This window comes from Aythya ferina, assembly GCF_964211825.1.
Source record: "Aythya ferina genome assembly, chromosome: 7".
Lineage (NCBI taxonomy): Eukaryota > Metazoa > Chordata > Aves > Anseriformes > Anatidae > Aythya > Aythya ferina.
Genome location: NC_140302.1, coordinates 16,584,573 through 16,607,492, shown reverse-complemented (window position 1 = coordinate 16,607,492; position 22,920 = coordinate 16,584,573). Strand labels below are relative to the sequence as shown.

General features: G+C 39.9%; 2 protein-coding genes across 5 annotated transcripts in view; both read left to right on the top strand.

Moving 5' to 3' along the window:
• The window catches only part of SEC24C (SEC24 homolog C, COPII coat complex component), a 34,336-nt gene extending 23,783 nt beyond the window's left edge, over nt 1–10,553 (top strand). Inside the window, 13 exon segments of the mRNA XM_084525662.1 lie at nt 136–207; nt 211–419; nt 1,337–1,430; nt 2,560–2,676; nt 3,152–3,322; nt 3,651–3,747; nt 4,032–4,177; nt 4,641–4,779; nt 5,403–5,521; nt 5,753–5,932; nt 6,557–6,748; nt 7,176–7,265; nt 7,702–10,553. Of these exon segments, the coding sequence (XP_084381788.1) occupies nt 136–207; nt 211–419; nt 1,337–1,430; nt 2,560–2,676; nt 3,152–3,322; nt 3,651–3,747; nt 4,032–4,177; nt 4,641–4,779; nt 5,403–5,521; nt 5,753–5,932; nt 6,557–6,748; nt 7,176–7,265; nt 7,702–7,842 (1,767 nt within the window). The 3' untranslated portion in view covers nt 7,843–10,553.
• Nucleotides 10,554–11,456: 903 nt separating this feature from the next.
• Nucleotides 11,457–21,500, top strand: FUT11 (fucosyltransferase 11). 4 transcript variants are annotated; one of them, XM_084525658.1, is made up of 5 exons: nt 11,457–12,198; nt 13,457–14,082; nt 17,573–17,850; nt 18,384–18,447; nt 18,623–21,500. In XM_084525658.1, the coding sequence occupies exons 1-3, from the start codon at nt 11,479–11,481 to the stop codon at nt 17,718–17,720; spliced, it is 1,494 nt and encodes a 497-aa protein (XP_084381784.1). In that variant the 5' UTR covers nt 11,457–11,478; the 3' UTR covers nt 17,721–17,850; nt 18,384–18,447; nt 18,623–21,500. The 4 variants fall into 4 exon arrangements, with proteins under 4 accessions (XP_084381784.1, XP_084381785.1, XP_084381783.1 ...); XM_084525657.1 differs by having other exon boundaries at nt 11,458–12,198; nt 17,573–18,447; nt 18,623–18,808; nt 21,002–21,500; XM_084525659.1 differs by lacking the exon at nt 18,384–18,447.
• Nucleotides 21,501–22,920: the final 1,420 nt, after the last annotated feature.

The following is a 22,920-nucleotide window of genomic DNA, read 5'->3' as shown; positions in this document are numbered from 1 at the left end:
AGGGGGAAACTCACTTTCTCCTTTTAAAAAAGCCAGGGGTTAAAAAAAAAAAAAAAAAAAAAAAAGATAATCCTGTCAAGCTTTTGTTTGCAAAGAGATCAAGCAGGACATCTGAGTACTTTTCTAGCTGAAAGATTTTTCCTTCCTTTCATTTTCTCCTTTACCCTTTACTGTGTTGTATTCTGTGTAATGATTTTGCCATCCACTTAGAAGTATGTCTCTTACAGAGAAGGAAACATGGAAGAATCAGCCATTCGAGTAGGCTTTGTCACTTACAACAAGGTATTACACTTCTATAACGTGAAGAGCTCATTGGCGCAGCCACAAATGATGGTTGTCTCAGATGTGGCAGACATGTTTGTGCCACTCCTTGATGGTTTCCTGGTGAATGTGAACGAGTCCAGGACAGTTATTGTCAGGTAACAGAAACTGAATTATGTTGTGCAGAGTAAACATTTTGTTTGGTAGACTCAAGTGTTTCATTTAAAAGTGTCCTGTTCACTGCTTATTTGTTGCGTTATGTGCCTAGAAGTCTATACTCTTTGAGATGAAACTAACAAAGGAGAGGATGGGAAAATTTATGGAGTGTAAGGGTTTATTTAGCTTCCAGACCAGCTTGGCAGAGGCTATATGTAATGGGATTTAGTGCAGAAGTGTCTGTCTAGGGGAGGAAAAAAAAATCAAAATGGTGGAGAATGAAAGTTATAGGAATACGGAATCATCATCTTTAAGACAGATGCCCAGGTAAATTATAAATGAAGACAACAATGGTGTCTGATTTTGGTTCAATGGAAAAATTGAATGGGGATAGGGAAAGGTGAAATCTAGAAGGAAAGAAAGAAATTAACAAAATTTTGGCAAGCTATTTAACACTACACTTGAATTGCAATTAAACTATGGTGTGTAGCTAAGTAGGTTTTGGGAAATAGACACAGTTCATGTTGTTAACGAAAATTGCCTGCCTGTTCTGTGGTGCATTAACAAAAGCAAGTACAAATCTGTGAATTAAGTCTATTAATCTTTGAATAGCACATAGGATGTTTGGCAAACAGAGGTGAAGTGTTGCTAGTCTTCCCTAAGAGTTTGAGTTTACCTAGCAATATGTGTTGGAATATATTAAAAGAGCACAAACAGCTATTGAAGTATGTGGTTTTTCACACATAAGCAATGGGATGGCAAATACTGTGTTTAAAACAAAAAAAGTATCTTCAGAAAATACAGACATGTTAGGAACTTCTGTTTAAACCACCTCAGTCTCATAGGTCAACAACTAACTAGAACTGTGGCTTTACCACTTACATAGAATCTTCCTGAATTCCTCCTTTTTTCTTGCTAGTTTGCTGGACCAGATTCCAGAAATGTTTGCAGACACAAGAGAAACAGAAACTGTTTTTGGACCTGTGATTCAAGCAGGACTGGAAGCGTTGAAGGTTGGTAAATGTATTGTCATAGCAAATTTTCAGTCTGAGTACTCTGAAGTTCATGTTCCATCATTCTCTACTTGACCCGTTAAAGTGCAGGTACCTCCAGTTCTATGTAGCCAGCTATCTCTTCTCTATATAATTTTTAAAGCATTTTTGCTGAGAATACAAGAAATGAGGCTTAATCTTGGTGACCTGGCAGTGTTTTTGCTTTGACCAGTTTCCAGAACCTACAGGAAAGACCTTTCAGTGTTAAAACCAGGTGCTGAACTCCTTCATATGTCATTTAGGAGGAGTTCTGTAACAGAGTGTCTTTCTAATCCTGTGCTGGGAGCTCTGGTATAAATTTAAATAAAAGGAGAGAGTGCAATCTGTTGAAGTTGTCCATACCAATATGTAAAATTTAATTACATAGTAGTAAAATTTTCCAAAAGTTCTTCCATTGTAGTACTTCAGGTAGTTGCATGTGTGATCTAACTCAGACTTGTATGTATTGATCAAATGGATTTCCTGTATGATTCCACCCAAATCTGTTCTTATAACTTCATTTGTCTTTTATATAAGTCCTTACAAGTCTCCCCTAAACTCAGGTTTGGTAACTACTTCAGTCAAGAAGCAATTCGAACTATTAATTGATTGCTTACTCTGTGTATCAGAGAAAATGACCTACTAAACATTGGCGGGAGTTTACATAGACTATTGATTTAAAATTAATGATCTTTTGGAAGTCAGATTATGACATCCTTTTCCATTTCTGTGACTTGCCTTATTCCCACAAATTCAGTAGCTGAAAGTAGTCTAACTCATTTGTGCAAAACTTTTTGTAGCTGAGTCCTGCCTTTAGAGAATTTACTGCTCTTTGTCTCCTTGAAGCCAGACCTCTTCTCCCTGCCATGGAACTAGCACAGGTCCAATAGAACGGAAACTTCCTTTTTTGAAACAGATCATCAAGCTGTGCTTCCTGTGATGGGTACCATTGATATAGCTGAGTGATTACTGAGCCTGTGTGTAGTACCTTCTTGACATGAAGAAATGAAGTAATAAAGATGCTTGGATATGTGTCCTTGAATCACATTTTGGCCTAAATGTTTTTATTAAATGTTTCTAACTTGAGCAATTTCACCCCCGTCTTCTGTAGGCAGCTGAGTGTGCTGGCAAGCTCTTCATTTTCCACACCTCTCTGCCCATTGCAGAGGCCCCAGGGAAGTTGAAGAACAGGGACGATAAGAAACTGATCAACACAGATAAGGAGAAGGTAATAATGATGCTTATGATTCATTTCTACATTATACTCCTTACAGGGTAAAATAGCTCTGAAGTATCACTGAAAGAGTGAGAAGGGTAGCATGCAGTGTAACCATCACAGTTAATATCTTTTGACATTATACTTCATTGGCTGTTCTCAGGCACAGTTGTGTAAAATTGACATCATAAGGATAGCTCTGGTATAAGAAAAAGAAGTAGATCTGTATTCTTACACAGCATGAAGTACTATAGATGATGTGTTAAAGTAAACATGCAGAACTTAGGATTAATGCAAGATGTGTAGTAATTTTTGTGACATTACAGTCATTTTCAAAGGCAGGGTCAGGAAGGATGTCATATAATCTGAATTTTGCAGAATGGAGACTTGAAGCATTAAATGTGTTTTTTCCTGTGATTATAATCTGCCTCTTGCTTTCCTTCTCTTAGCACAAGCTTTTGATCTCACCTCTGACTTCCTTTCTTAGACTTTGTTTCAACCTCAGACAAGCTTCTACAACAACTTGGCTAAAGACTGTGTGGCCCAGGGCTGCTGTGTGGATCTGTTCCTATTTCCAAACCAGTATTTGGATGTGGCAACGCTAGGCATAGTAACTTACCAGACAGGAGGCTCCATTTATAAGTATGCATATTTCCAGGTAAGAGCTCCGTTGAGTCAGACTGGTATTTGATTTGAGTAAAAGTTACTCTTTAGTGGCCAGTTCTTTTTTGTTGTGTAAACCATAACAAACAAATACTTCTTTGGAGATAAAAATGCTACTTTGAGTTTTTCACCAAAAAGATTTTGTTAGCTTTGTCTTCACACAATCTCTGTGAACGAGAACAACAAGCTATGCTGTTAACTTTTATCATGACATTATATTATTAGGACACTGAGCTGATTTTTTAGGGTAAAACTGCAGGTGGTGTATCTTTTTTTTTTAATTGTGATTTATGGTGAAACTTGAATTACTGATTGTGTTTTAGCTGGAGACAGACCAGGATAGGTTCCTAAATGACTTGAGAAGAGATGTCCAGAAAGAAGTGGGATTTGATGCTGTGATGAGAGTACGCACAAGCACAGGTGGGTGTTAGCATGAATGAATCTTAAAAAATTCAGTACTTCAAGTATATCACATGGGAAGTAACGGGTTTTTCCCCTAATTTAAATCTTTTGAGACTAGACTATGCAAAAAGCTCTCTTAAAGCTCTGACCTTTAAGCACCTTGTCAAGACTGAACAAAGATTCCTGTTGAAATCTGTCAAGATAATTAGTGTCCCTAGTGACAGGATTTTCAGGGCTCTAAAGGCTGTCTTTTTATTCTGTCGAAAAGCGCAGCTCATTTATCATGTATCCTTCTTTTGTAGGCATTCGAGCAACTGACTTTTTTGGAGCTTTCTATATGAGCAACACAACTGACGTAGAGATGGCTGGTTTGGACTGCGATAAAACCATCACAGTGGAATTCAAGCATGATGACAAACTGAGTGAAGACAGTGGTGCACTCCTTCAGGTGAGGCAGGGGAGGGTGAAGGCTTTCATAGAAGAAGGAAGGCAGTTAACAATTGAAAAATGTCAACAAGAATGTGTCAAAACAAGAACCAATGCCTAACTGCAGGAGTGTGCCAGTTGCAGATGATTATCGCTTTAAAGCTGAATTATTAGACACTCAAGGAACTATGAAGTCTTCCTGTCACTTACTGTATCCCTAACCTTTCAGAATACGTAGTCTCATGGTGACCTAGAAAGCTTCAATCCACAGTCTGTCTTCGAAGACAGCTGCTAACATTTGCTGCCTGTTACCTTTCGTTGACTCATCCTTAGCATATGCTTTTAAGTTATTGTGCAAGTCCTCTACGTAATTTTCTTGTCTGGACATCTGAATCCTGATTTTTAATGAAGTATATTCAACCCCCACCTTTCTTACTGTAGCAGGACCTCACTTTCCTTTATCTTGGCATTTTTGTCTTTTGCAGTGTGCTCTGCTATATACAAGTTGTGCCGGACAGCGACGACTCCGCATTCACAACCTCTCACTAAACTGTTGCACACAGCTTGCTGACCTCTATCGAAACTGTGAGACAGACACACTCATCAATTACTTGGCTAAATATGGTAAGGCTAAATATGGTAACAAGAAACATAACCTCTAACTGTGCTAAAATGCCTCTTGTCATTCAGTGACACCTGTTTAGTCTTTTTGCATCAAGTGTCAGGTGGCAGTCCTGATGTTTCACTCACTTATCACAGCTTTGTGCTCTTTCCCATAGTACTGTTGTTTAGGGCAAGAGGTGCAGATTGAGGGTGTAGGTTTATCCATCCTACAAGATCTTATCTATATTTTTAAGAGGTTTGTATTGAAAGCTGTCTGAATTCATATTTGTATTTATTTTTGGACTGGTTTAGTTATTCTTTTGACTTCCCAATTTTTCCTCCAGGAATAGGAAACAGTGGCCTCTGTTCATGAATATGGGTTAAATATAATACTTGTATGTATTGTACTCTACTTAACCTTGTTTGTACCTATTATTCTAAGTGTGTTTTAAAGCATATGAGAGATGGAGAGTAGAAGTATATGTAATAAGAGGGGGGTAAATGAGCTTCTTTAGACTTTCAGTAGGAATTCATCTCTTTCATTACTATAAAAAAAAAATTTGTTTTGTGAAAGTAGTGTTTATTTTACTGTTCATGAGACATCTCTTGATAGCTGTCCATTTCTTTTCTCTCTTTCTGTGCAGCATATCGTGGAGTTCTGAACAGCCCAGTAAAGACTGTCCGAGATGCACTGATTAACCAGTGTGCCCAGATCCTAGCTTGCTATCGAAAGAACTGTGCTAGTCCATCTTCTGCTGGCCAGGTAAACACTAATGCTTTAAATTTGAACCAGGGGCTCAGGTATTAAAAGGGACTCTAAGCTTCTTCCAGAGAAAAGTTTTGCACTATTTCTGCAGGTCCACATTATGATTGGACTGTCAGTTTCACTTCTCACATATAAACCACACTGTTGGCTCATGTAAGCTTTGTTCTGTCAAGCATAAACTTATTCAGCAAGAGAGCTGGCCAACTTCTGTCTGCTTGTGACTTGCAGCTGATCCTCCCTGAATGCATGAAGCTGCTTCCTGTGTACTTGAACTGTGTGTTGAAGAGTGATGTCCTTCAGCCTGGTCCGGAGGTCACAACAGATGACCGTGCCTACATTCGCCAGTTAGTCACATCCATGGATGTGGCAGAAACAAATGTTTTCTTTTACCCTAGGCTCTTGCCCCTGGTGAGTAATTCAGTTTCTTAACACTGGAGACTTGCTGTTGTCTTGACTTACCTTAAGGACCGGCATTTGTATTTTATCAGTGGGAAGTAATTTGAGAAGTATTTGGGATCTGCCATCTGTTGGGATACGTCATTTAATTCTTTTCAGTGATAGGTACATTACTGCCTCTTGTGAATTTGTTGAGATCTTCTCTGAGCTGTGAGCACATGACAACAATCTTCTGATTCTTTAGTAGTCTTTCAAAAATCCTAAGCCATCTTGTAATTTTATGTAGTAATTATAGTTGTTGCAGGGAAAATCCACCTACTATTCTCACTTTTCAGTAACATAGTTGCTGGAATAACAGTAAGTACCAATTTTGCTCCAGAAAGCAATATTGGAACTACAGAATACTTTCACAACAGTCTTTTGTTCTATTTTGCGAACTAAGAGTTTCTAATCTGCTTCTGTGTCGTGTTCAGTAAGAAAGCTAAGCTAAGAAAATGAATGCTTAAGTCTGAGCTATTGCAGTATTATGAGTCCTAGCAATCGGTAAACCACTGGGGTCTTAGTGGCAGAAATTTTCAGAACTTAATATGTTTTTATTTTATAACCTTGACTTTTTTTTAATTCACTCTAAAACAGACCAAAGCAGATGTTGACAGTGACTCCTTACCAGCAGCAATCCGCAACTCAGAGGAACGTCTCTCCAAGGGTGACATATACCTGCTGGAGAATGGGCTGAACATCTTCGTTTGGGTGGGAGTGAATGTGCAGCAAGGCCTGATCCAGAACCTCTTTGGAGTGTCATCCTTCAGTCAGATTAGCAGCACTTTGGTGAGCTGGGTGACAGTGTGGGAGATGCTGTCTATGATAATCACTCAATAGTTAAAACAATGAGAAAGAAAGTTGGGAAAAGATTTAAAGATATTTACTTCTTACTAACAATGAGAAGCGCAGATATGTGAAACTAATGGAGACATCCCTCATCTGGGCATGTTGACGTTGTTTTGGCTGGCTTTATTTGACAAGCCACACTTCCACTGACAGTAAGGAGAACAGGTGATACATAAATGGGACTAAAAATTGACCTTCATTTCTGATGCTATGTTTTACTTTATTTTAATTAGCTGAGGTCAAATAAATGTTATGCTAGTGGTGGTAAATATATTTGTAACATTACATAATATGGTGAAACTGCTGAGATTTTTAAAATTGCACTCTATTTATTTGTCTAATGGGAATTTAATGTTTTTAATTTCAGAATACCCTGCCTGTTTTGGAAAATCCCTTTTCAAAGAAAGTACGATCTATTGTTGACATGCTTCAGGTGCAAAGATCCCGCTACATGAAGGTAAAAATGTTGCCCCTCATTCATAGCTCTAAGTTCCCTTCCCTTTTACTTTTACTAGAGCAGGTGATACCAGTCTTATTCATGTAAAGGCTAATGCTGAATTTACTCTTAAAACTGTGATTCAAACATAAGTTTTCAAGCATCTCAAAAAACTTCAGCTATTAGTTTTGGAGTTTTGTGTTTAACATAGTTCTGAAACTAGAATTATTTCGTACATAACATACTACTGCACAAACAACATACCACATACCATGCGGTATTTTCCTTCTAAGTATGGCTGAGACTTAATCCAACTTAATTAGAGAAGTGAAAGCACATAAGCAATATATGCAGTGGTTCTAGTTATCTTTGTTGGATTTTTTGAGCTATTTAGCTTTTTTCTCTTTCCTGTGGAACATTAGTTCTGTTAACTATCCACTATTGCTTTTGTTTGCAGTTAATAATTGTGAAGCAAGAAGATAAGCTGGAAATGCTCTTCAAACACTTTTTGGTGGAGGATAAGAGCCTGACTGGGGGAGCTTCATATGTGGACTTCCTGTGTCACATGCACAAGGAGATTCGGCAGCTACTGAGCTAGAGGAGGGAGTGGTGCTGGAACTCAGCAGTGACATTTCAGCCTCCACTAATGACCTGATCAGAAGGCCCAGCGCCCTCAAAAAGGACAACGTAGAAATCTGTACAATTCCATAATTTTTAATACACATTGCATAAGCAGAAATCCTTTCAACCTTTCCCAGTCCCGTATGAGAGATAATTTCTTTTTTCCTGGTGAGGGCTAAAAAAACAAACAAACAAAAAGGCCTTTGATACCAGGTCTTTTACTTGTATCTAAATTGTTTCCTGTGCTTGGCAGGAGTTCACCCCCCCCATGCTCGCTAATCCTGTTGTAATGAATGTAGTTTTTTTTTCAGTTCACTGTACATGATTCAACATTGGGTGAAAAAGCGATACCTTCAAAATTTCTGGTAGTTGCTGTGTGTTTGTATGGGCGCGTGTGCATGCTCTAAGTGTGAAGAGGATGCGCAGGATGGGAGGACAAGAGGCATGTCAGGTGATGGTAGCTAAAGCAGCCAAACATTTTGCCTCTTTCTCTTTTTAGAGGGAAACGTGACATTGCAGAGCACAAATGTATCATGTGGCTGTCTGAACCAGAAATCCTTGAAAAAAGAAATAAGTGGTAAGCCAGGAGGCAGGAGGGCAAATTTCTTTCCACAATCTTCCCTGTACTATAAGTTGCTGTGCAGATCTGTACTGGAGGAATTAATAGTTCAGGGAACAACAATAACTAGCTTCTGAACAGCACAGGGGTAGAGTCAGAGCTCCCTGTTGGTGTGAGTGGTGACTCCTTTCCTTCTCATTGCACAGCTCCATGATGTCCTACATGATCCATGTTCCATGGCCTCTCTTCTTCTGCAGAGCTTACCTGTCTATCCAGATGGTGGTGGGAACAAAAGCCTCTTAAGGTTAAGCAGAAAATACTTTTAAACAAGGTGATGTGTGGGAACTGGATGAAAAGGAGGTGGCCATTTTCAACCACACTGTTCTGAATCATAGCAAACAAGCAGGAATTTGAGTTTTACTGATGCGAATTTGAGACTGCTTTGGACCCTGTATTAGAAGGAAGGGGATACAAAAACAGATTTAGACTGTACTGTATTAGGTATGGCAAGTACCTGATTTCAGTTACTGGAAAGGATCAGGGCCGTAGCAAAGAGTTTCATCAGTGGATGTTTATGCCCTCCCCCATTCAGCCTAGTGATCAGCTTGCACAAAACCTTTTTATAAGCCTGTTTGTTAAACTAAAATACCTCAGATTAGTCCATCCATTTTGGCCACTCTGCCACTCCATTCTGCAAGGGTGAATGAGAAGACTCCTATGAAAAGGGAGCAAGTGTAAATCAAATTCAGAATCCTAAGGGCTTTGATTATTCACTTCTGAAAGGGGACTTTTATATTTTAGCTTGAACACTTAACAAGTGTTCCTAAAATACCCAGGAGTTTGAGCCACCAATAGTACTAAAAGTGTGAGGAAAAAGCGTGGGTGGATTAAAGGAGATAAGACCTGGGCTTGACATCTCAAAAGAAAGTCCTTGTTTAGATCGGAAAAATATTTGATTGTGGTTTTAGTTCCATATACTGTAGCATGTATATAAATCCATTTTTCTTCTAATGCTGCTAGTTTGTCTTCCCTCCCATCACTACAGAGAAAGGGGAGTATGAAAATTGTAATGGAGGAACTTTAACAATGACAGAACCTTCCTCATTTTTGTATGAATGTGGCTGACTTTTTACTCCATGTGTTGCCTCCAGCCCAAAATCTAGAGGATTTTTAACCAGAGGGGGGGAAAAAACAACTTCCCAGGAATATAAGGCTCAGCAACCACAGACTTCCACAAATACTAATTTCTAGTATTAATATTGGGGGGTGTGGGGGTGGAAATGAGATCATAAATGAACCTTTTGTTTTCTTCACTTGTTTTTTCCAATGCATCTTTTAATTTGTAAAGAAATAAAAATATATTAAGATGTATTTTATGTCATTGTTAGTAAATAAACACTGCTTATTTTTCCAAACCCTGTATTTTGCGGGAGGGAGGAAAGGGGAAGGGCTGAAGTCTAGCTAAGCGGTCCTTTACAATCCAATCTTCTGCTGACCAGGTTCAGTCTTTTTTTTTTTTCTTATTCACAGTGAATGGCGGTAAGAAATTCAACAAGAGCCAACAGACAAAAGGTGCTGTTTAATCTCAGTATTACTTTGCTTAGATAAACAGTTTTAACTTTCTGCCCCTTCTGAACTTTCATTTTGCAAAGACTTCATTTTTTTTTTCTAATTGGAAAAGTATTGCTGTTACCTTGTGACAATGCCAGCTTGAAGACTTCTGCAGTCTTCATTTTTCAGAGAAATAGAGTTACTGCTTCGGAGTCAAGATAACAGGGAAGCTGATTATCTTTTTTCTCCTGTTTCTTGGGGTTTGATTTGTTTTCTTTTTTTTTTGACTAATTGCAGAAATAAAGTTCAGATTGAACTGGCAGTGCAACTGGACTGTAGCCTAGAGCATTGATACTGTACACTTCATTGGTAACCTTGCAATAGTGTGTATGAAATCACAAGACAGCCATTGGTAGAAACATCCAATTACTTAGTTTGCTATGGAATATTTTTCAGATTAGTCTCTTCTACAGAATGTGCATTATGTTCAGAATCCACTACTGGACAGATACATTGCAATAATGATGGGCCTTGTGCATCTTGTACATTAATTTCGGAGTAAATTGTGCTTGCAGGAACCTTTGTGGTAGTACAGTGTGTATGGAGATTGCCTTGCTGAGCCAATGTCTACTGGGATTGAGCCCCGGACCTGCTGGGACTGAGCGAGTGGTGGAGCTGACGGGGGTGGCACGCAGGGCAGTCTTTCTGCACTGACCATAATGCTTCTGAATCAAGACTGAGCAGTGTTAAGACCAACCTTCCCAGAAGAAAACATGAATATTCCAGGATTTTTAGCCTGTTCCTTAAACAGAGAGTGCTTCCCTGCTTGTGTCCCTACTAACAGGTGTCCTTTATTGCCTACATCAAACTTGATCTGATCCCCCAATACTTGCAATTATCTCTTAAGGGAATGAATTTGAAGCCTATATCATTTATATTACTAGCAAATCTAGAATTGTTCTGTTAGATTTTTATAATGTAGTCCTAATACAAATATCAAATATCAATTCACCATTTCCATAATATTTCAATATCGCGTTATCCCAGGTTGGTAGAGAAGCGCACCTTAAGTGACCTTTGCGCGGAGGTGTAGCTCCTCCCAGCCACCCGTTCTGTTACTCGATGTTTTGTTTGCCCGTTGTGGCTGCTAGCTGGAGGTAAAACTCGCTGTACTTTGCAGTGTCTGCGTGCCTGCTTGGGGCCGGAGGGGTTTTTGCTATCGCTGGGTGCGCTGGCAGCCCGCTGTGGGGTGCAGGGGCGTTAGGGGCAGGGAGGCTTCACAGCAGCCTCAGCAGGCTGGCGTTACATTCCGCTGCCCCCATCACCCCCCTGCGAGGGGCAGAGCTCTCCTGGCGGGCCCCCCCTCAGCCCCTTCCTTCCCCGGGTCCCCGCCGTGCTCCTGCCGCCCCTGGCGGCCGCTCCCCGCGCTGCTCCCGGCGGAAGGCCGGCTCCGGGCGGGGCCGCGGCGGCCGTTTCCTGGCGGCCGTGGCCGGGCAGGCGGCGATGCGGGGCTGCGGGGCGCGGCGGGGGCCCGGCTGCCTCTGGCTGGCGCTGGCGCTGGCGCTGGCGCTGGCGTGGGGCGTCCCGCGGGTGCTGGCGGCGGAGGGGGAGGCGGGCGGCGAGGCGCCGTGCGGGGCCGAGGGCTGGGCGCAGGCCGCCGGCCCCCCGGGCCCGGTCTTGGCGGCCGCGGCGTCGTACCGCGGGCCGGGCAACAACGACACGCGGGGCAACAAGGCGCTGCCCATCGTGCTGTGGTGGAGCGGCAGCCTCTTCCCGCACTTCCCCGGGGACACGGAGCGCATCGACTGCCCGCGGGGCTCCTGCCTGGCCACGCGCAGCCGGCGGGTGGCGCGGCACCGCCGCACCAAGGCGCTCATCTTCTACGGCACCGACTTCAGGGCCTACGAGGCGCCGCTGCCCCGCCTGCCCCACCAGACGTGGGCGCTGTTCCACGAGGAGTCCCCCATGAACAACTACCTGCTCTCGCACCCGCCCGGCATCCGCCTCTTCAACTACACGGCCACCTTCCGCAGGGAGTCGGACTACCCGCTCACCCTGCAGTGGCTGCCCAGCATCGCCTACCTGCGGGGCCCGCCGCTGGCCCTGGCCCAGAAGGACGCGTGGCGGCGGCGGGGCTACGGGCCGGTGCTGTACATGCAGTCCCACTGCGACGTGCCCTCGGACAGGGACCGCTACGTGCGGGAGCTCATGAAGTACATCCAGGTGGGTGCCGTGCGGGGAGGCCGTGGCACCACCTGGCCGCCCCCGTCCGCCTGCAGGTTCTCGTTTTAACGGGGTTTGTTTGTCCTCGTTTCTAGCCGAGACGCGAGTCGTAACGGGAAGCATGCCGACCGCAAGCTGGACAGAAAGACTAGTTGTTTGCCTCCCAAAAGCATGGTCTAGACTGCACCGCATGGCAGTAGGTAGGCCTGATGGTAGCTGTTAGTCACGGAGCTGGCCAGACTTGGCATCACTCGCAAGTTGTACTAAGCCTGAATGAGATCAGTCTTGCTAGAAGTTCCTGAGATCCCAGGAGCTTGAAGTTAGTGTAAAGGAAGGCTGTCCGTTTACAAGCCTTGCTTCCATTTAACAATATCAGCGTGTAATGAGAAATTTGCTGTGTTTTGAGAGTCTGCTCCACATCTGCATTGGTAGAACCATGTTATTCTGTGGTGATTTGCACTGCTGTGGCACAGCTGATGGAGAGTAGCTTCATGAACTGAAACAATGCAGTTTCTTTCGAGTAGAAAAACAGTCTAATGCTTTTTTCTTAACAATTCTGAAGGATAATAGATGAGGGAAAAAGCATCTGGTTTTACTCCTTATCTGAAACATCCTTTCCCTAGCCGTTTCTGCTGTTTCCAAAGGTAGTGATTAATTTCTTACCATCATTTGCTCAGTAATGAAGTAAAGACAAAACCATTTAAAAATATAATTGTATTGTCAAAGTATAAAGCAGACTCCAGATCAAGCATCCTGTCTTTCATTTTTAGACGCTATTCTTCTACCTCCCTCCATCAGATTTTTTCAGTCTAACAAATTGAAAATATTTTGGCCAACTTTCTGGGATTTGAGGGAGCTGTGTGAATTCACTGTCTGGAAAAGTCCTGGATTTCTGTTAAGTAGAAAGATGACTTTTAAATTAATATGGAGAAAGGTGGATGTCTTTCCTTATCACTCAGTTTCTGATCTATCCTCTAATAAGTACAATTTTTCTTTTTTTTTTTCTTTTTTTTTTTTTTTCCTGCATTTCCCCCTGCCTTATTTGTAGTGTAGTTTGTGCTACTTTTGAAGCTGAGCGTTCATTTTCTTCTAAAGCTGTTAAAGGACAGTTGTGACTCTAGAGTACTCAAAATGGAAAGAAGTTGGAGTGAAAGTGAGGCTAAACTAAGTAGCTAGGAACTGATCGAAATTAGGAATTTTATAAGGACTACAATCTCTGGGCAAAAAATCCTTTTGTAAAGATGACTTGTTATTTTAGGTTGACTCTTACGGGAAGTGCCTGCATAACCGTGAGCTTCCCAGTGAGCGACTGAAAGACACTTCTACAGCCACTACAGAAGATTCCGAATTTATGGCTTTTATTGCCAGGTACAAGTTTCACCTGGCCTTGGAGAATGCCATATGTAATGACTACATGACAGAAAAGCTGTGGCGTCCAATGCATTTGGGCGCTGTCCCAGTATACCGAGGCTCCCCAGCTGTACGGGACTGGATGCCAAACAACCTCTCCATCATTCTTATAGATGACTTTGAAAGCCCTCAAGAGCTGGCTAAGTATCTTCATTTCCTGGATGAGAACGGAGAGGAATACATGAAGTATCTAGAGTATAAAAACCCCGGGGGAATCAAAAACCAGTTCTTGTTAGAGACCTTGGAGAGGCGGGAGTGGGGTGTGAATGACATGACTTTGCCCAACTACCTGAATGGCTTCGAGTGTTTCGTCTGTGACAGGGAGAACGCCCGGATCAAAGAGGAGCAGGAACACAAAAAGTCTCGTGGGAAGGTTCCAGCTCCTAGACCTCGCGTAGCTCATTTCCAGCACATGGGATGCCCTATGCCAACCCCTGGGTTTGGAAATGTTGAAGACCTCTCTGGAGGAGACAGGTAATGTACCAGTACTATGCGTTTTGAAGAAAAAAGCTTTAAATAATAGAAGCTGTAATTTTCAATTATGCTTGGCACTTGAAGAATCTCTTAATACATCTCCAGTTACAATTCATATTATGCCTTGTGAGTGGCATGGTTGTTCTCATGTTGTGTGACACTGAAACTGAAAAAGAGACTTGAACAGTAACGTTGGTTAGTGGCTTAATGATGAATGTGAGAGACCCTTAGTAATATGTTCAAATGCTCTGTGACCTTGTGCGATTTGGTTATCCTTTGTCTGCCTTTGCCTTTCCTTTCCTTTTCTTTTTGTTTGTTTGGAGGACAAGTGTTTTCCAGTACAGTGCACTTGATTTTCATAGTTCATATTACTACCATAACATGTCTAGATCCAAAAGCATTTTTCACAATACAAATAACTTATCAATTACTCAATATGATAATTATACTTGTAGGTAAAAAGGGCCTGAAAATTCTATGATCATCTGATAAATATCTTTGTAATCTTTTGTTTTCTGTTGGCTGATTTATTTATTGGAGCTTTTATATAGCAATACCTTTCTCAGTCTTGATAGCAAAATGTGCTTTTCCCTTATAATGTGCTGTGCAGTGTCCTGCTCTATAAAAGTGAGTATTCTCTACTTCTTCATAAATTTTCTTCTACTTGAGCAGCAGATGGCAGTAGAGAAATACCTTAGAAGACAGAATGGGTGTCTATGTGACTTACAAATTAAGATGCTCCATCGTTCTGTGTAGTCGTTATCAGCAAGGAGTTCTGTACAGTTGGTCCGTAACTGAAGCTACAGCTGCACGCCATGGAGGTTTCTGTGTCTCGCTGAACCATAGTATGTTGTTTTCCCATTGTTTGTAGACATAAGATGTCTCCAAAAAAGTAAATGTTTATGTACATTCGGAGGTACGATTAAGACGATCTCCAGCGAAGTACGGTGGTTTCTGTCTCATAACCAATATATAAAGTCTGACTATAAACATACAGGGTGACTTTGGGCTCTGGAGGCTTCTGGAACAGAAAAAAACAGGCAATTAAAGTCTCTATATTTTTAGAACTAGTACCTAATTACAATATGATTACCCTGCACATCTGTATGTGCTTTAACTCTTATTTTACAGATGTAATTTGTTTCTAGTGTTGACAAATGTGCTGAACTAACAGAATCTCTCTCTTGAGCGTATGTAGCCAGAGCAAATTATTATCTTCACCTTGCTGTCCTTAGCTCCGAGTGTGGAGATGTGTTCCCTAGATCCTTATGCTTTCAGCCTCACTTGTGTTTGGATTTCTGGGCTTCACACCAAAATAAATGTAAAAAAAGTTGTGGAATAACCATTTGTATGTTTTAGGATACAGGTTGTTAGCTATGATCTATTGAATTCTTGGCTGCTTTGTACAAAAAAATAGCGAGGTCCAGTGTTCCTTGTGATTGGAAAATCTGTTTAGTAGGAACTGGAACCTGTAATTATTCTTGGACTGGATAATGTTTTCTCATCATCTTTGTGAAGAGAAATGTTTTGTTTGTTTCCATGATATGGATTCATTTTCCAAAGGTGGAGAATTTGCAAAGATGAATTTAAGAAGACTAAGTGACAGCACCTTTCTAGTTACCTAAACAGTTTTAATCTGCAGTATCACGTTCTTTTTTTATCCTCTCAAGAAAAGAGAAGCCAGTGTGCCTTTGATAAAGAAATACTTTGAAACCATCATAATTTTGCTAGTTCTATTTTATGTTGATGTCACAGTTTATTTAGGATGAGAGAAAAAGAGCTTAGAAGGGTATCACTTTTGCCAGTGTAAGGTGTCCCTTGCAATAGAATTTAAAAAACAACCAGTATTAAAGATAGATCCTTAGCTCATGGTCATAGTGTTTCAGTGGATGTAGTTGATAATTTCAGAATATTTGTGCAGTCCTGTTCATCCTGGTATACCTTTTTTTTTTTCAAGCTACAGAATCAGGGTAAAATTTGTTTCTTAAAAAACAATAACAGCAGTGTGAAAAGAAAAATGTCAAGTGTTCATTTAATGTTTTTGACAAAGTGTTCACTTGGATATTGGAATTTCTTTCAGTGTTGTTGCCATAGAATTCAGCTGCGGAACATTTTCTTTTTTCTGTTACCTGCTGCCTCTTATCCTTGTGTCTAGGACATATGCTAGTATACTTGCTTTCCTAATGTGTGCTCTAAAAAACATATAACTCATATTGGCAATCCTTGAACAGAGGTTAATGAATTTAGTTGTTAAGTAGTGTGATCTCATGGTATGTCCAAGTGATTAATTTTACAAACGAACCTGTAGGCAGACATTTTTGTATGCGGAAGTAAGTCGCAGTCTGTGATCCTTCACATGGTAATCGATGTTAAAAGCTTTATTTTGAGGTCTTTGTTGGTGTACTCTGCAGAAACATCCCACTGTAGATGACACTGTTGATTCCCAAAAACTAATTCCCATGGCATACATGTTGTGTGCTGCTTCACAATGAAAGTCCCACTGATGTGCGTTCTGCATTTCTTTTGCTATTCCCAGAATAACGTGTGAGATCTGCTTCTGGGCAGTGCAGTCATGCTTGCTTTAATATATGGCGTCTAGAGTGAATGTGGAAGGCACTGTACTTTTTTCTGTGACTAGGAGGAGAAGCAAAAGTTCTATAGATAAATTAACAAGTATTGGGCAACTCTCATGGGCAAATTAAAAAGAACATAACCTTTGATCCTTCTTGCTGGAATGTGTGATGGTTTGATATGGCTGGGTAGCAGCTGTAACAGAGAAAAGATAATCAGTTAATCATAAGAAGGAAGGATATTAATTATTAGCTAAATTATTGTTATACCTCAATATAATACAAATGAGAGTAGTAGTCCACCAGATCATGAATGGGACAGGAAATGTGACATTGTCTGTGCAATGAAAAGTTCAAGAATATGTGCATTGAAAAAGAAATGATGTACTTAGCCACATGGTCTGGAGATAAAGAAGAAAGTTGGTTGAGGGATATGGAGATTTTTCTCTCTGTCATGCATTACCTGAGCTTGTAATGACTAGCTGTAATTCTGTAGTTGTTAAATGGTTTGTCTGAAAAGATTGATTCCTAGTCTAACTGCTATAATATGCATACTGGCCATGGAAAGCTACTCTTAAAATCATGTGAGGACTCAGTAAGATTTTATTTTAATAGAAGGTTGTATTCTCAACAATGAATAGTTTAGTTGCTTTGGCTAACTCTACGGTTATATGCTGGTATTTCTAAAATACTCTGAAGCTAATATTAACTTTGTTTTCCATAGTGAATTCTCATGGCAAGCTCCTTTAAATGAGTTGGAGCGCAATGGCACATAAACAACATATTTTGTCATGACCTTCCTTGGGCCTGTTTTCCTCCTAGGTGAAAGAACAAAAAAAAAAAAAGTTTTACTGCTATTACAGCTGCAGACCCTTTTGTTTTTTTAATGGTTTATGGTGATGTCTCTTTTTGTGTTTCAGTTGGAAAGAGATGTGGCTGCAGGATTATTGGCAAAGCCTGGATCAGGGTGAGGCCCTTACTGCTATGATTCATCGGAATGAGTCGCATCAGGGAAGATTTTGGGATTATATGCATGAGATTTTTCTCAAGAGGACCAGGCAGCACTGACCCATCTTTCTAAGAGCTTGATCTGAAAATTGCATTGAAAGTTGAGACTGAGAATTCTTACTTCACTCCAAATGTTTGCCTTGAAGTAGGAGAAAAGCCTCCTGCAGACACTGTTTTTCTGGTGCATGAAGTGAGTAGTTCTCTGTTGTCGTTGGATTTCATCTCTGGAGATGTGAGCAACTGCTTTTATTTGAATTTCAGCTCTGTGGTGTGAAGGTGCTCTTGAAGTACAGGTGTCTACATAAGACACAGAAGAAGAGTTTACTCTCATTTTGCATTTGGTATAGTTTCTCTGTGGCTTCTGTGACTACAGAGGAACATGTTTTCAGACTGCTCAAGTACCCTAACTTATTTCAGGGGCTTTTTTATATCCAAAATCGTCATTGTTTGTTTTTTTTTAATAAATATTTCACCACTTACTCTCCTCAATAAAAGTTTACTATTACCTGCTATTAACAAATACCTTTTTCTATTAAAGGAATTATAAAAGACTGATGTCCTTGGAGAGCAGCTGTGCCTTACGAAATTGCAGCAATAAAGACTTTTCTCTCCAAGTAAATGTGCCTCAAATGTTCCTGCTTTTTCAGGATAACTGGATACCTATAGGCAGGTCATTTTCTTTCTGCTAATTTTGCTAATTTTCCTATTTTGCTAACTTTCCAGGTGACACAAATGGGATGAGAGACTAAATTATTTAACTCACAACTTTCAACCAAGTATTTGAAAGGTATTGTGCAGAACCACAGTAGAATTAGTATGCTTTGGTTCTTTTAAGTGTCCATAAAATCTGAAATCCCAGCTATAATCTTGACTTCTTGTTCTCTTCTTAATGCCAGCAGTTCAGGGGACTTTGATTTTTTTTTTGTTTGTTTGTTTGTTTGTTTTTGTTTTTGTGTCTGCAGCTTTCTGCAAAGACAAATACTTTTTAATGATGGTGCCTTTCCAATAGTCTCTACAGTCTGGATACAAACCATGCAGTCTTTCTGTGCTGAGGTGGATGATCAGAATCAAGAGCAGTGAGATTGTTTTTGTATCTATACCTAATCTTAAATCATTATGATCCTGGTCTGTGACTGGAATTCCTAAAAGTAAGTGATGACACATAAATGTTCTTTACTGCATAGCCTGTATCTCTTACAAAAATAAATAAAATCCCCTGTTCCCTGGTATGCTGGTACCTTTCTGAAAAAATTGATTTTGCACTGGAGGAAGATGAGTTGCCTTAGTGTGAGGGATTTCAAATCACAGGTCACACTGCAGCAATGTTTGTAATGATACAATAGTTTTGTTTTTTTTCCCCATTTCTCCCCCCCTGTTCAGAAGTAACTACTGACTAAATAGCTAGAGTTTATCCATGCCTAAGATAAATTTTTGGTAATGAAAGTGTAGAATCCATGATGTTAGCTGACTTTTATAAGGTAGTTCGTGCATTGCTAGGGCAAGCCTGAAGCCTATTAGTAAAAGTAGAGAACCAGGCTGCATTCACATTCTGTCCCTAATTAAGCCATTATCTTTGTATGGATCACTTAATCTATTTTTTTTCTCAAATTCATAATATTCTAGGTATAGATACAATACTAGCATAGGTAACGATATACATCCCAGTGTGTGCTTCTCAGATGATACCACAGTGTTGCAGTGTTAAAATATGGGCATTGGGACAGAGCAGATCTACAACTGTTGCTGCGTTCATGCAGATGTGGAAAGTGCACGACTTTAGTATAAAATATGCACCTGTTTTTTTTTTTTTGTATAAAATAAGGAGAAATTTGCTTTTTTAAAATCTCCCTTCTGTAATAATAATAGTAAGAAATGTCTCTTCAGCCAAAATGCCTTCACCAGTTTATATTCCTTTTTTCAGGTATTCAGGGTATAGGAATGCTTAAGTGAATGTATCTGAATTAATTTTTAAAGTAGATTACTCAAATCAGATTAAGATTATAGATAGGTGTATTCAGGATTAAAGTGGTCACAGTGCTTGAGAAGTAAATTAAGATAAAACAAATTAAGTCTGCATTAGTTCTGAATAGGAACTTCTACTGAACAGCTTAGTGAGATTTAAATAAATCGTTTGAATTTGTCTTGAGTTACTTCAGATTCTCTTTGTTTCACATATTTGTATAGAAAATCATTCATGTCCCTTTGACTGTCTTTTTAATTACCTATATCTCAAAACCCTTTCTTATCCAAGTTTTGTTGGGATAGGCAGGAGGAGAAATTCTGATCTTGCTTTTTGTACTAAACATAACAATAAAAAATCCAGGTACTAGCACATTCTGCTTTTTGCTATTTTATCCTATAATTTAAGCAGAATATCTGGAAGTGGGGGGTGAACAACCAAGTCCCATCTGGTTTTTTTTTAGTATTTTTTCTGCTTTTACCAGGATTAGACATGATGAATTTAATGTATCGTCCTTGCAGGAGTAACAGTATTAAGTATCAATAGCAACAATCTGTGTATCATAGCACTTGTTTAGTTCTTGATTAACCAGGTCCTATACCCTCACTTTACCTTCCTTCACAGCAAAATGAGCATATTATTGTCAACTGAAGATACGGTCAAGTATCTTCATATTGTCAAGTTGAAGATACGATGTACAAACTTAAGAGTAGCTAGCAACCTGGATAAAAACCTACTGTTTGGGACTCTTCTTCATGAATTAGTTCAAAACCCTCACCACCAGTATTCCTTCACCACTGTTTATTATCTGTATTCAGTACATTGTATCCCCCAGCCCAACAAGCTTGTTTCTTTGTTCTACAGTCTTTTTTCCACTGTGTTATACTACAGAAGGCTGTTGCTTTGAGCTTTGTGACTGTTGCCAAATAGGAGTATTTCTAATTGCAACATTCCTTGCTAATGCTGGTATAAAAGTTGCACAGATATGAAGTAACTTTGTCACAAATGTTTGCTTATTTTTTGTCTAAAGCTTTCAGAATACAACTTAGAGGTTGTTATTCACTCACAAGCCAACTTCAACAGCTTTCTCTTCTTAGTCACCATCTTCATAGATTTAACTGTTTTTGCAGTCTCACAATTGGTGAACTTCGCAGAAGGTAATGAATATCAGGTACCAATCTACAGCAATGACATTCACCCAAACTTTGTTTCCCTTGTACCTACAGAATTTTTCTTGAAATAATAGATCGTACTACCTGTATCTTCTCCTATATGTCACAATTAATGTTTGTGATTTATAAAGGTTTGTAAGTGGTGCACAAGTATTAAGGTTAAAATGCTTCTTCCAGTTTGTAGTATGAATAACTTCTGTACCTGCCAGGGAAACTCTTCTGTGGCAGGATAAGCGCTAATCTTCCCAGCTGGCTGAAGAGTTGTGGCTGCAGTTCTTTTCCGGGCTGCTGACTGACCTTCCCAACCTTTGCTTCTCTGGACACCAAGGACTACAAAATGTTGAATAATGGTAGTTCTTCCCACCAGGACTCTGCTTTCATCTCTCTCATTTTTTTTTTGGAGGAGGAAGAAAAGGAGAAGCTGGGTTTCATAGCCTAGAAGGGCATATGCATTTTGTTACTGTCCACTTTGCTTGTAGCTTACATCAGTACTGTAATAAGAATATCCACTACCCTACAAATACTCCCTTATAAGTGCAATATTTGTAACTGTTTGATAATCTTAGATTCTAATTTTGATATATTTTTTTTTCTGGTTTTATTTTCTTATTTTCTTCTTTCTTTTTGGTCAAAGTGTTCTTTGTGAGAATGCGTGTCTTTAAGACTGAATTATTTCAGGAATAAAGAATTTGAGATTGATTTACATAATCATTCATTTGAAAGGATTGTTCTGTAACATTCAAAGACTACTGCCAGCTTTAGCCAAAGTGAATTCAGTTTATGATCCTAGTCATCTTTCTACTAATGCAAATATCTGGATTCAGTAAAGAGGAAGGTCACTGCTGCAACTATTAATATTTTGGAGAAAGGTATTATGTAAGTTCTTGACTGCTATTTGTGGATTTCTCGTTTCACTGCTTTAAATCCAAACCAGCCTGATAATGGTTGAATGTCATCACTTGTGTTGTGACTACTGGGAGGATTACATGATACTCAGACTGAGCGGTGTATACAACCCCCTATGTTAATCCTGTTCTTACTGTGCAGGTGCCCATATTTATGAAAACACAACTGAGACTAATCAGGAATTTTAGCAAAGATATCAAATACTAAGGTGATAAAGAGATTACCCTTGTAAACCCATTGGCAAGCCTCTACCAGCCAGGGTGAGTCACTTCACTGCTTGTCGTGCATTTTGCCTGTTTACTGTGTGACTAGAGGGAGGATTTCAAAGCCGCCAAGACAGCTTTATTCGCTAGCATTAATGTTCTAAAAATAGCTGTCTCCTCGTAACTGCTTATATGAAACAGCAGCAGATTCTATTGATGCTGTGTCTCAAAATTGACTTGAAAAAGTAGGATAAGTTTATGGCATCTTGAAATTTGAGAGAGGAGTAATAAAAGTCCAATGGAAGGTTAAAAATCCAGCAATCCATTTCAGAAAAAAAAAAAAAAGCCTTTTATTTCTTTTACTGTAGTAATTTTCAAACTGAACTGTTCTATGGGTCATTTTTGATGGTAAGTAGAATGAAACAATTTAAGAGCCAAGCAACAATGGAAGTATATATTTGGGGAGAAAAAAGAATGAACTGTTTTGCCTGGAAATGGTCTCCAAAATGTAGCTGCTTGGAGAATGAGAGCAAAAATTCTCCAGTTATACCTTGACAGAAGGTAATTTTAACTGGCTTGTGAAACAGTAGATGGTGGAAGAAAAAATAACTCCTTAAGGGCTAGGAGCAGAATAAATTGAATTGGTACACTGCCATCGGGGACATCACTGTTTAAACAGGCTTTGCTGTGTTAGACAAGCAGCCATCTGTCCCCCATACCATCCTTGCATATCCACTCTTCACCCATTGTCCCAAGAGTGCCACTCCCTTAATGATTAGCTGTCATCAATTTGGTTGGATTTAATTAAGGTTGTTGATGGATCTCCAGGCACCTTCTGAGAAGTTGTATTTAATCGGAAACATACAGGGCGGCCACTTCCTTAGTTCTGCTCAGAGACCTCTACTGACAAGTTGAAATTAATCAGAGACAAAATCCTTTTAGTGATATGACCAGCTGAGCCAAAGCCTATGTCAAGCTTTAACAAAGTGCTCTTCTCTTATGATTCAGTGTCTCAGAGC

Coding starts and splice junctions, on each gene's coding strand:
- FUT11 (XM_084525659.1), top strand. CDS start 11,479: ATGCGGGGCTGCGGGGCGCGGCGGGGGCCCGGCTGCCTCTGGCTGGCG. Junction 12,199..13,456: donor AGCTCATGAAGTACATCCAG/GTGGGTGCCGTG, acceptor TTGTTATTTTAG/GTTGACTCTTACGGGAAGTG. Junction 14,083..17,572: donor GACCTCTCTGGAGGAGACAG/GTAATGTACCAG, acceptor TTTGTGTTTCAG/TTGGAAAGAGATGTGGCTGC.